General features: G+C 34.8%; 1 protein-coding gene across 3 annotated transcripts in view; it reads right to left on the bottom strand.

Moving 5' to 3' along the window:
• Trdmt1 (tRNA aspartic acid methyltransferase 1) overlaps positions 1 to 13,633 on the bottom strand; it is a 53,910-nt gene that overhangs the window by 20,279 nt on the left and 19,998 nt on the right. For 2 of the 3 annotated variants that reach the window (XM_023705436.1, XM_023705435.1), the window contains exon 2: positions 1,144 to 1,220. In XM_023705436.1, coding sequence (XP_023561204.1) covers positions 1,144 to 1,181 — 38 coding nt within the window. In that variant the 5' untranslated portion in view covers positions 1,182 to 1,220. Of the gene's footprint in view, positions 1 to 1,143; positions 1,221 to 7,980; positions 8,091 to 13,633 lie in introns of all 3 variants that reach the window. The other variant, XM_004645189.2, reaches the window with a different exon arrangement.

Consider the following 13,633-nt stretch of genomic DNA (forward strand, 5'->3'; position numbering starts at 1 on the left):
GTACATGAACCAAAGACAAAGAACTAAGTATTACAACTGAGTGCTCTTAAAATGCACATCAACACACAATTTATATTGTGTTTACACATAAGTTATACAGAAATTCAATTTCTCTCTCAGACAGAGTTCAGATATCAGCTCTGAAAGAATTCCCCTCTCCTGGAAAGCAGCTAACCATTCTTTTTCTCTATGCTTTTTATTTTCAGTACTCTTTCAGTACATAACAGAAATACATAAAATGATTAATAAATCCTGGCTCAGATTTTCAAGAAAGTTATTTAACCTTCCTATGCCTTGGTTTTTCACCTATAAAACAAAGACAAGAGCAAGGCTTACCCCACCAATTTGCTGAATATAAGACACTTAGAGGTTTATCATTATTATCACTACATAAAATAATTTTAAATACCATCATTAAAAAATCTAGGTAAGCAGGGCTAACAAATAAGGGTAGTGGGAGGAAAGACACTGGGCTAGATGTGAAACTTCGCATTGCTGGGGCTGCATCTTATTGTACACAGCCCAATTACTGCACCTAGGAGGCCATGGTCTTGATTATGCTGAGAGCTACTCTACACAGAGCCTTCTCCTTCTCTGATAACTTATCTATGCCAAAATGGGTCAAGGGTTTTTGTTTGTCTGTTTATAATTTAGTTAAGATTTTACTTGACATAACTTTTCAAAATGTGTAAATACATGATTTTTAATAAAGAAATTATAATTTTTGGCTATAAGAAGTCAGAATTATTAAATGTACATATCAAATTTAACAAATCAAAAATGCAGAAATGCATTATAGACAAGCTTTTGCTTTTATATTGAAGTTACAATTGAATACTTATTATGTAAATTCATTCTCAATAATCTACATTAGAAAGCAATTGCTGAATGCTCAATAGTTGAAACAAACTAAAGTAATTTGGGCTGGAAATTGATGCTGCATCTCACATAGATATAAAAAGTACCATCCTGTATATAACTGTTGATCAAACTATTATGCACACATAATTGTCATTTCCTTTAAGGTTAACGCTGAATTATAATTGTGAGTAGAGGAAAGGATCTATTGTGAAACATTTCAAAACTATAAAGATCTAGCTAGTATTCTTCAAAAGCACTTTCTCAGAAAAATACTTTACATACCTTGTAAATGGCTGACATGGAGGGCTCATTAAAATCATATTGAAAGACAATTTGTCAAACTCTTCCAGTGTAATGCCCTGAGGAATGAACATTGGGGTAAAAATATGTAAAAAAAGTAGAAAGAAGGCAAAAATGTGAACCAATAGCTAACTACATCAACTATCTTAACAGTTTATAAAACAAAATCCTTTTCAAATCAACGCCAGTCAAGCTAACTTCCAAAAGCAATCTCGTAAGAAAATCAGGCACTAAACGGAGGTTGTAAGAAAAGGAGTGACTTCCCCCAACGTCCCACCCAGGAGCCAGCGCAGGCTGGAAGAGGATTTTCCTGTCCTAGGCACTACTGACTCCATGATACCTCCAGCATAACACTGCTGTTTTCCACAGTCACACAGGGAAGATTTCATCATTAACTATTCTGCCCTGGGTCTTGGAGCTCTACAACACCTATCCATCAACAATGCTTTTTATTTTTGCAACTGACAATAACTCATCAGTCACCATCCCCCTGTTGTGTTTGTCTCTACAAGAACAGAAGAAAATCTCATTTTCAAATACCTGTATTTGTTTATTGTTTTGCATCTGGTTATAGTCAAAAAACTTCAAAAGACTGTAAAAAGATGAACTCAAACCTCAATTTGCTTCTTTTTATACATTAGATGCCAAGCAGAGAAATGTAAGGCATGTGCCTGTCCTTTCATTAGGCACTTAGCATATATCCTTCATCAGAAATTTAAAGGGATCAGCCCAGAATCACCACCTTCTTAATTATAATATTGCACTGTATTAAAAGTCAGTAACATATATAAAGCTAGTAAGTTAAATGAGTAGTACTCATGTTTTGTAATTTTATTAAGAGAAACTTAAAATGATCCTGAATCTTGCCAAATATCTTCTGACATAGTTTTGCTCTTTCCAACTATTAGTGTGTTTAAAAATATTAATAGAATTTCTAGTTACAACCTACTGCATTCTCAAATCAAACTTTACTTTAGTCATAAGTATACTATTTTCTTAATATGCTGCTGATCTATCTGCTCATATTTTATTTAGAATTGTTGAATTTATATTCATAAGGCAATGGTTTCCTTTCTGTAGTAGGTATTCAAAAAAACTTGAGAGATAATTTCTTATTATGCCCTGCCCTATGAACTCTGATGTCATTTTATGCATGTACACTCACAACACGTAGATCTTCTTTGAAGATTGCACCAATTATCATTACAAAGCAACTTTCTATGGCTCCCCAGTATCTTTTAACCTGCAACTTATCTTATTCAGTATCAATCTGACATTCTCTTTTACTCTTTATGAGCTTTTGCCTGGTATTTCATTGCTCCTTTTTTTGGACATATTATGCCGTCCAGTAGGAAATATTCTTAGATTAATTCACCAGCACTCAGAGCATCTTTACCATGCCAAGCATTGTACTAGGTATTCAATCACAAAAAGAACAACCCAGATGGGATTTCTGCTGACATGAAGCTTACACAAGAGTAATTTCCCACTGGCTTCCAATTATTCCTAAGGTCTTCATTACCTATGCCCTTTTGAAACATGATCCCTGGCGTAGTTCCACCTGTTTTCCCCAGACATAATACACCCTTTCACTTCACATTTTTTATTATACAAACAGGGATATAAGGAATATCAAGCAAGAGATTAAAACACATAGAAAATCCTACCTTTTGAGACAACATGAATAAATAAGACACAGACAAATACCACACAATATCATTGATATGTGAAACTTGGAAAAGACAAACTCATAGAAGCAGAAAATAAAGTGACAGTAGTGGAAACAGGCTAGAGGTGTAGAGGTGGGGAGTTATTAGCCAACTTTTCAATTAGATTAGAGAAATAAATATGGGTGATCTAATATACAACATGGTGACTGCTATTAATAGTTAATAGTAACTATTATATACTTGAAATTGCTAAATGCTCTTAAAACTAAAAAATTGCTAAGAATGTGAAGAATCATGTCAATTAACTTGCCTTACCATTTTATAATATATACATACATAAACAATCACACTGTATACCATAAATTAATACAGTCATTTGCTGACTATATTGTGGAAAGCAAAATAAAAAAATGTAGGGAATCTGACTTTTTTTTTCTTACAGACATCACTTTAGCAAACTGATTCACCTTTCAAATGAACTAGAATTATCTAAATAGTCATTCTAAATCTTTCTATTCTTTATTAGCATACATATGGGGATTCCAATCTATCCTCATGTATATATTTTTCTTACAGTCTATCTTAGGGTAAAATAGAGTAACAATTTCTTAAATAGTTATTCAGTGATTTACTGAGAATTCATTGTTGTTTTTGTATGGTTGGAAGAATCTTTTGGCTAGTGTGGCCATTTGGTTGTATCTGTTTTTAAATATATAAATTAAAATTGAACATAGATTTTAAACATTTTCAATAAAGCATTATTATTACCATATTCTATATTATAGGAATAGAACATAAATAGACATAAATCTGTATGTTAGAGTCAATTCAAGATTACTTACTATACGTATCTTTCCTCTACTATGTGTTGCATAGTATTGTTTTTTTTTTTTGGTGGAACCAGGGACTGAACTCAGGCTCCTGCGCTTGCCAGGCAAGCACTTATTCCACTGAGCCAACTCCGCTGCCCCTTTCCTCTACTATGAATACAATTTTTTCTCATGTCTAAAACAAAAGGCTAGACTGATTCTGTTTTGCCATATTAATGAAATGCATTGTTATTAGTTACTGAGAGGATGAAATCATAATATGATTATGATAATGTTCATGTGAAAAACTATGTCATCAACATCAAGGATAGGTATACTTCAATACATAAACACTACCTTGGGAGCTGGGAGATAGATGAGTGGCATAAGTGCCTGCCTGACAAGTGTCAGGTCCTGAGTTCAATCCCCAGTACCGGGAAACAAAAATACTACCTTGTACCTTTTGGATACTGAGTCATATTGCTGGAGAATGTTTCCCTTTTATAGCAACTATGAAAGGGGTCTTAAAACGAATTTAGCAGATAAATAAATATAGTATGCCCACATAATAAGATGTTATTCATTTATAGAAAGAAATTAAGTACTGGTGCATGTTATAACATGAACTTTGAAAACACTACACTAAATGAAAAAAGCCTAAGTAATAATATCATTAAGCTTCTCTTCTGGAGGTTAACAACTTAAGTTTACCTACCAAAAATTAGAGAAAAAGAAGGGCTGCAAGGACAGCCAACACTTTGGCCCTAGCCTTTCAAAGTCAGTGAGGATTCAGGACATAAGAGAACCTGCACTGTAACATCCTGTAACTCAGTGATGTCCCAAATTTTCTGATCAAGGAGATTATGGGGCCACAGAGAAAAGTGATTGATGATGTAGAGTGTGCCTAAGGAGAGTCACATGGAGAGAAAACACTCTCTCAGGCTTTCACAGAGAGCAAATTGAACAAGTAATGGCCGTGACTCATCCACAAGGCTGACACTGACTAAGGATCTACACACTATGGTACAGAGTTTCAGGGTAAATCCTGAGGGGATTTAACTGACCTTATCAGATACAAAAGCTACATTTCTTGTTATTTAGGTCTTGTTTTATCTTGGTCTTAACTATCTAGCAGAAAAGTATAAAAACAAAGTATAAAAAGTAAAGCCATACTAATATGTTGAGCTGTAAAAGGCTCATCAACAACTTCTGACATTGCCAGTCCCATGGATAACCCACTACTAATACGGACTACTGCACTATATTGGATTATTTTGCTGAATTCACGCACCTACAATATTTCAATGGCAATGGAATAACCATCTCTGACAAAACTAAACAAAAAAGGGGATATAAATGGAGGATTTTTTTTTTTTTTTTTTTTTTTTGGTGGAACCGGGGATTAAACTCAGGCCCTTGCACTTGCCAGGGAAGTGCTTATTCCACTGAGCCATATCCCCGGCCCTGAAGGACCATTTTGTATCTGTATATACAAAATAATTAGGATAGAAATACAGCTATTTTCTCTTCAGTGAGAGGAAAGATTTGTACTAACAGTGTTTGGACAGATGTCATGTCTGCATCTTGTACTATGAATAACCACTACAAAGACAATATGCAATGTATTAATTATTGAAACTGTTCTGCTAACCTGTTTTGAAACTGTCTCATTGCTATTTATTTCTCAATAAAATTAATTTTTAAAAAAGGAAAAGAAAGAAAAAAGCCTGAAAATGTTTTTTTAATATTACATACCTCAAAGAGTCAGATCCACAAAGTCAAAGAGTAGGTTCCTCATTGCCATGATTTCAGGGATACTGAGTGACAGAAATGAGGCAGTGTTCTGGGAGCAGAACTAGGGATTGACTGCTCATGGACACAAGATTACTTTCAGAGTTTTGTGTTCTAGAATTAGAGTTGGTGATTGCGTAACTTCGTAAAAATACTGAAAACGACTGAACTGTACACTTCCAAATGTTATTATGTAAAGTGTATCTCTATGCTAAAAAATGGCACCTATGTTTCTACCCTTTAGGAAGTAAACTCTAAAAAACTTATCCTTCAATGAAAAATGACCCTAGAAAATTAGATTTAATGATTATTTTCAAATATTAGGCTATAAGCAATCCAATTACCCACTTAGAAAAAAAAGTTGAACCATGATTGCCACAGCTTTCTCCCTGGAAACAATTCCTAGATAACAGTGAAGGGAAGGGAACTCCAAACAGAATCTGCTAATCTAGGTGAGCTGGAAAGAGCCTGGAGTTTCTGCAGGAAGATCACAGTGGCCAAAGGTAGGGCAGAGTACCAGAAAGTTACTGGGAAGCTGTAAACCAAATACTCCCCAGATCCTACACAGGGGTAGGAATCACTTGATTTATTTCCAACAGAAACCATGTAGAGATAATTCAACAGAGAATTACACTGCTTGAATTCAATACATCCTAGAAAATTACAACAATCAAAATAGTTCATTATTGGTACATGAATAATCCTGTCTTTACTACTGAGGAAAGAGCCTCAGAATAGGTCACACATTTGGGTATTTTTGTTTTTGTTTTGTTTGTTGGTTTTTTTAAATAAGAGTCAAGGAAATTGCCTAGGGAAAGGATAGTCTACAAATAGTGCTAAGACAACTTTATTTCACTTTGGAAAAAAAAAATAAACCATGACTCATGCCTCACACTATCTTTTAGCAAAGGAACTACATTGATCATAGACCTAAATGTAAAAGCTAAATCTGTAAAACTTCTAGAAAAAAACAGAGTATGCAAAGATTTCTCAGACTGCACTGAGGTCTAGATATAATGAGAAAAAGGGTAACTTCACCACTCAGATAGACACAAAGGAAAGCTACAGAATTGGAGAAAATATTTGTTATATACATTTTTGCCAAATAATTTTAATACAGAAAACAACTCATACAACTAAGTAATAATAATAGAAATGCCCAACTAATAAAAGTTGGGCAAGTAATTTCTTAAGCTAGAATATGATTGACTGACAAGTCTACATAAAGGTAGTCAATATTGTCAGTCATCAGGGAAATGCAAATTGAAATCACAATACTCCTACATGTTCACTAGAATGGTTACAGGTTAAGACTGACAATATCAAGTGTTGACAAGGCAGTAAAATTTCTCGACAGTCATGGTGGGAATATAAAATATAAACATGCTTTTGATAACTTATCATAAATTTAAATAAAACTGCCATATAATCCAACAATTCTGTCCCATGTATTTATCATCCATAAGAAATAAAAACAAAGACCCACACAAAGCCACCTAGTGAACAGATACACATTCTGTAGTGTACAGTGTTCTATTGTAAGGAATATTACTCTACAATAAAATACAGCAAATCAGTAATATACAAATATAGATGAATTCCAAGAACATCAATACTAAATAAAAGCAATTACACTAAAAAAGAGTTACACTTTCATGATTATTTTTATGCTACACTAAAAAGGTGAAATTTATAATGAAGGAAAGGAGAACTTCATAATAAAGGAAAGAAAATTAGTGATTGCCTGGTTTTGGGGTTGGGTACTAACTGAAATGAGGCACGAGGCAATGATTCGGCATACTAGAAATGCCCTACCTTTTGGCTGCAGCAGTGGTTATGCAGTTTATTTATTGGCAAACACCCAAACTGCACCCTTAAAATGAGTATTGTTAGTTGTATGCAAATTATGGCTTCACACAAAATTTGTGAATAAAGTTCTTTATGACAAGAAACTAGAAGAGAAAAACATAGCTTTGTGCTGCTTTTAAAATGACTCACTGTATATCAATGTTAAATGTTGCTGAGTTTATTATAAGCGAATTAGATTAGCCTGAATAAACTCTTAAAGAAAATTAAAAGTAATAGTGATTGTCTCCTTTATTTTTACTACCTGCCTACTAGCTAGCTTGCTAGCTATCTATTAAAAGTAAAGAATTAAGCCAGGGAGATGGCTCAGGAGAATAAGCACTTTCCTGGCAGGCGCAAGGGCCTGAGTTCAATCCCTGGTTCCACCAAAAAAATAAATAAATAACATTTTTTAAAAATTGTCCAAACAATAATCAAATAAAGCTTATTATAACCACAGAACTGAACATTTGCAAGTCACATTCTCATATTTCAATCCTTTTTCTCAGAGCTCAAAATATTAATTCTTTCTCTACAACTGGAATTTTTTAAAAAAGCATACTATCATTCAACAATATAAAATGTTAATTTTCTTTTCCTAAACTTTTATTTATATGACTTATCTTCTAGTTAAGGCACCATAAATCAGTATTTGGAAAAGTTAATCAATCCCATGTTGCATGTATATGAAAATAGTTACTCACTTCGATTGTCTTGGCCAGTAATGGTGTGTGAGGAAAATTATACTTGTATACCTCATTAGCAACAGTGTTTACATCAATGGCGGCCACCACCTGTGCAGGTATACAGCTTTCTGCAATGATAAACAGAACACTTTAAAAAGAAAAGTCCTTAGTATCAGTTTATTCACCACACAGAAAAGTCAAAATAGTGGAACTTGGTAGTACATTTCCATATGTTCTCAATGATCTAGCCAGGTCTCAGACTGTCAGTGGAGGCCCAGCCAAGGAAGAACCAGGCATGAAACAGCATATTTGAATAAGTACTTTTCATTCATCTCTCTAATAGCATTCCAATGTTAGAGATAAGATTGAATTTTAGGCGCCAGGGAGATGGCTCAGTGGAATAAGTGCTTCCCTGGTAAGCGCAAGGGCCTGAGTTCAATCCCCGGTTCTGCAAAAAAAAAAAAAAAAAAATTAAACTTTAATTGTTACCTCTTATGTTCCCTTACTTCTCACATTAAGAGCCACACTTACATTTCCTAGGCTAAAAAACAAATGAAAAATAGAGGAGGTATAGTCACCATATTACTTGGAACTTTACATAAATGAATTACTATGTGTTCCTCTTCTAGTACTGAGACTAAGCTGCTTCACACTGCAAATGCTTTTAGGTATGTTGATTTAAGCAAAAGCTTTACCGAGACCCAATTCACATGCCACAAAAGTCACCTGCTTAAAATTTAGATAAAAACTTAAATGAGATAAATAATTGTTTTTTAAATGTAAAAGATTCATGGTAAAAAAATAAACAAAACTTAAAAAGTTAAATTTTGACAGACCAGGAGAAAAAAGAGACTAAGAAAAGCAATTTCAAAGGGATATTTTTACTGCCCATCTATCTTGCTGATAAAGCATTTTCAAAAGTTTCTGATTCAGCTAACATATTTATTTTCAAAAAATGTATTTGGTACAGGGTCTCACTACACAGCCTGGTCCACACACCCAGGGAGGGGTCAGCAAGGCATGTATGTGGTACCCACGATCCAGGGTCCTTGTGCTTGTCGCTGGCGCTTAGTCTACCGAGCTATCTCCCCAGCCCTACATTTTTAAATGACAGTAAAAATTTGAACTCAAACTGTAGCTACTGTTATATTTTGCAGTTCCTGCTCTCCTTCTCAAAACATGTATACAACTGTATGGACACTGTCCAAATCAGGACAATTTTAAAAATAAAATTAGTTGAGACTTAATAAAGTCACCAGAGAAAATATAATACTACATAGGAGATCCACATAGTCTTCTCTTTAATAATAACCATTGCCTGGGTAATGCTTAGCTCAGTTTAGCACAAGCACTAAATGGGGTACAGTATAAGGAGCTATGGCTTGAGCATCAGAAACTTGGAAATAAAATGGGGTCACAGGAGATGGGCAAGAGGGAAAAGGCTCACACACACGCTCAGAAACATTCACAATTTTACACTGAGGCCTAGAAGGGATGAAGCCAGAAGAAAGCCCCAAAGACCTGCCTGAGAAGTCAGGTCCCTGTGTTATAGACACGAGTCACTGGAAACTCTGAGACCTAACGTAATAACAGAGGGAGTGGCTTCCAACTAAATTTAAATTCAGTACCTAGATACTTGCCTGAGCACATAATTAAGGATCTTGAAGCACAGATCAAGAAAGCTTCTAAACAAATAACAAAAATAGTATCCAAGAATTAATTTACAAAATCAAAAAATTGTAATAATTAAAAACTAAGCCACAACTAATCACTACAAGAGAGCTCAGAGTTAGACTTCATTGTACTGTTGGAATTCCACTAAACATGCAGCAAACAGGGACTGCTTGGAGCTGGTTAATACAATTTTCATCTTTTCCAGGCTGGATGAAAACCCAAAGTGATGTGCTAAGTCTATACCATAATCGATAATTAATTTTATGCTCTTCTGTTTTGTGCCTGGAGGGAACAAAACTGATAAAAGCAACTGCCAAATGAGTATTTAATGTGGAGATTTGAAAACTGATGAACTGAACATTCTTTTTCTCAGGAAAGAATGGATTTTAAAAGTCAATAAGCAAATGCAGTTTGCATGGATTTTAGAGTGTTCTAAAATTAGGACCTATCGTGTGACCTACAAAGTTAGTTCCATGGGTATACATACACACAGGTTGAATATCCCATGTCCAAACTGCTTGAGGCTAAATGTTTTGAATTTCTTAAAAGTTGTACATACATAATAAGATGGTTGGGGAATGGCACCCAAATCTAAACTGAAAATACATTTATATTTCATGTATACTTTATGCACATAGCCTAAGTGTAATTTATACCATATTTCTGGTGCATCTGCCTTTGGTCAGCTGTGGAATTTTCTACTTCTGGTATCATGCTGGTGACCAAAGTTTCAGATTTTGAAATATATCAGAGTCTGAGCTTTTGAACTAGGGAAGCTGAGAAATTATTGACTCTGATTCAACTTGCCCTTCAAAACAGAATTACTTTGCAGAATGAGTGTATTTCTAAGAAAAAATTATAAATAATAAGGGCAAAAGCAAGCCTACCAATTCAGTCAAATTTAAATCAAGATCCAAAGATAAGCTGTCTTGCTATTTCCTGGTATGCAGTTCAAATCTAGTCTCTGAAAATCTTTAAGTGGCATAAATATATGTTGAAAATGTATTTTGACATGTCCAAGTGAACAAAATTGTATACAATTTTACCTATATAAGCTCTCTCACTTAAGTAGTCTAAGAATAGTGAGTCTCAAAGAGAGAGAAAACTGGGGAAAGGGATCCCCTAGGATCCTTTGGTAGTACTGGCGTGAGGATGTACTTTAAGTATTTTCATCTTTTACTTCACCTGGATTTTATTCATAATATTTCAGTTATTATTCTGGATTACACATCTATCAATGGGAAGCATAGGTTTTTAAAAAAGGTGTAACATCATAGATAAACATAATACAAATTATTTTAAAATACTTTCAGACTGAACCTATATGAAAAGACATCATGCTTCCACTTAGGAGGAATGAATTTTAAAAGGCAAATTTACATTTAAATAAAAATAATTCTCCTTTTTCTTATTACTCTTTCTGGGAAAGTTGTAGGGAATAATTTCTTGTTGATAACAGACAGTAGAGTACAAGTTCATACTCTACCTGACTTTCTTAGCTAAATAAACAAAACAAATCCATAATTGTCCATGCATAGTTAGGAAAATGGGTGAAAAATCAATATTTACAAACATACTGCAATCCCAATGTTCTCGGAGGCTGAGGCAGAAGGACCCAAAGTTTGCATCTATAGTGGAAAACTTAGGGACTTGGTGACCATATCTCAAAACTAACAAGGAATGAGGATTTGGCTTAGTGTGAAAGGCCTGGGTTCAATGCCCAGTACAGAAACAAAAATATTAAATATAGAATTAATCAACTCTCTTTGAAATAGGAAAAAATAATTTTGTAAAATTGTTTTTCCTGTCTCTTATTTACATTATTTTCTGATCTATTCCTTGTATAGGTTAAGTACCTGAATTACCTCATTATAACTACACCTAACACATTTAATGAGCTATGTTAACACTGACATCTAGTTGTGAAAAGGGAGATCAGTTGAATACATTTATTGTCTATTTGCTTTCATCCAGAGTAACAGCTCAATTCAGAATAAAAGCATTAAGGAAAGACCATAAGGGTTCTGAATTTACAAACACTGTCAAGCCTGTAATCCAAGCACTGGGGAGGCTGAGGCAAGAGGATCATCAGGAGTCTGAGACCAGCCTGGGCTACAAAGAGAGCTCCAGGCCAGTTTGAACTGAACTGCACAGCCTGACCCTGTCTCACAAAGACAAAAAGAAAAAAACTTTTTTATTATGTCAGCAAAGTATATTTCTTTGTTCTTAAAGTTTTTTATTTCGAAATTGCTAATAAATTTTGATAAATAAAAAACCACCTATAAACATTTTATTCAAATATAGTTTCCTTAGAAAATTGACTTTGGGTCAGTACATATTTTGGATTACTATTACCAACATCTGGCTACATATAAGGCACCACAGACAGGAAGCAGGACTGTACATAGGAAGACTGGAGATCTGTGAACTGATTATGCCCTTAACACTGCACCTTAAGAGAAGGCAAACACTATTTTTCAATACAATGTAGAAAGACAGACCAGAGGTGAGAATGTGGTCAGGATGGCAAGATGCCACACGAATATTAAGGAAAAGCACACTGCAAGAGGATATATGGCATGGAAAATAAACATGCTATGCCACATAGTATAGTGTAATTTAAAGGAGGAAGTGAAGTTTGAGGAAGCCCATGAGAAAGCCCATTAGAATGTCTAAGAAGCATCGAAGCAAGCCCATTTAAAATGGTTCTCATTAAGGCAGCTAATACAGCATCCTCCCATTCATTCTTCAGCTTTCTTTCTCCCTCCCCTTAACTCTGACCCAGACATGAAGCTTTCCTTGGAATAACGGAGAGGGAAGGCAATGTAATCAACTATCATTGGCAAGGGCCACAGAACACTATACAGCACTGCTATTTCCCTTAATTCTGAAGACAGAGAGCCTCATTTTCCAGGGGTAATCACTGGTTCCTTACAAGATTTGTTTCTAAACATAACTAGTTGAGATTAGAGTTAATTAGAAACTCCAGAGCAGCTCTGCTTAATAGGACTTTCTGTGATGAAGGAAATATTCTATATCTGTGTTGTCCAATGCAGCTGCCACCCACATGTAGCAGCACCTAACATGTGACTAGTTAACTGTGAAGCTGAATTTCTAATGTAATATCACCTTCATTAGTTTAAATTTAAATACCTATGTGCAGCTAAAGGCTACCACGTGGGACAGCATACCCTTATTACCTTTGGGCTCACCATCAGCTAAGGTCCTAAACAGAAGAAAGCACCAAACAATAAGCAAAGTAGACAAAGAAATTTGTGTCCAGATTCTGGATCTGCCATTCGCTAGTCCTGCACCCTTGGGAAACTGTCTTATCCTCTCTAAGCCTTCTTTTTCCATCAATGAAATGGATATTAAAGACTGTTCCCACAAAGGGCTGCCATGGAAAGTAAGTGAAATAAAGCTATAAATTACCTAGCAATGAGAGACGTTCAGTAATTATTAAAGTTTTTATTCATTGCCTAGTAGTCTCTGAAATTGTATAAATTATTATTTTAATTACTGTCATTATTAAACCTAGAAAACTAGACTAGTGAGGATATGTTAAGACAACTATTCATATGAGAAATATCAGGACAAATATTTTTAAGCAAGTTAGAATAACATGAGAAAAAACTATATTCACAAATGTAACAAGATAGCTTTCACCTCTACTATAAAAGATTAGTCAGTGAAAGTTAACTAAAATGTAATTAGAAAAAAATAGCACTGATAGATGGGAAAACTTTCTTGACCTTGCTTTCAAGACATGGAAAGAGAAAAACTGGACAGTGTGGGAAAAAATATTTACCTTTCAGGATATCTGTCATTTGTTTTGTCTAGTAGGGACAAAGATAGTGCCAACAACAACAAAAAAAAATTATAAGACCCAGTCCTAGCCCAGGTCCAGTGAGTGTGCGGAGAGTTTCCTGCTACCATGCGCCGGCGAGACCAGTCCCAGCCCAGGCGCAGCGTGGGCCGGACCCTCTCCCACCCCCTC

Source organism: Octodon degus, unplaced genomic scaffold, assembly GCF_000260255.1.
Source record: "Octodon degus isolate 3935 unplaced genomic scaffold, OctDeg1.0 scaffold00220, whole genome shotgun sequence".
Lineage (NCBI taxonomy): Eukaryota > Metazoa > Chordata > Mammalia > Rodentia > Octodontidae > Octodon > Octodon degus.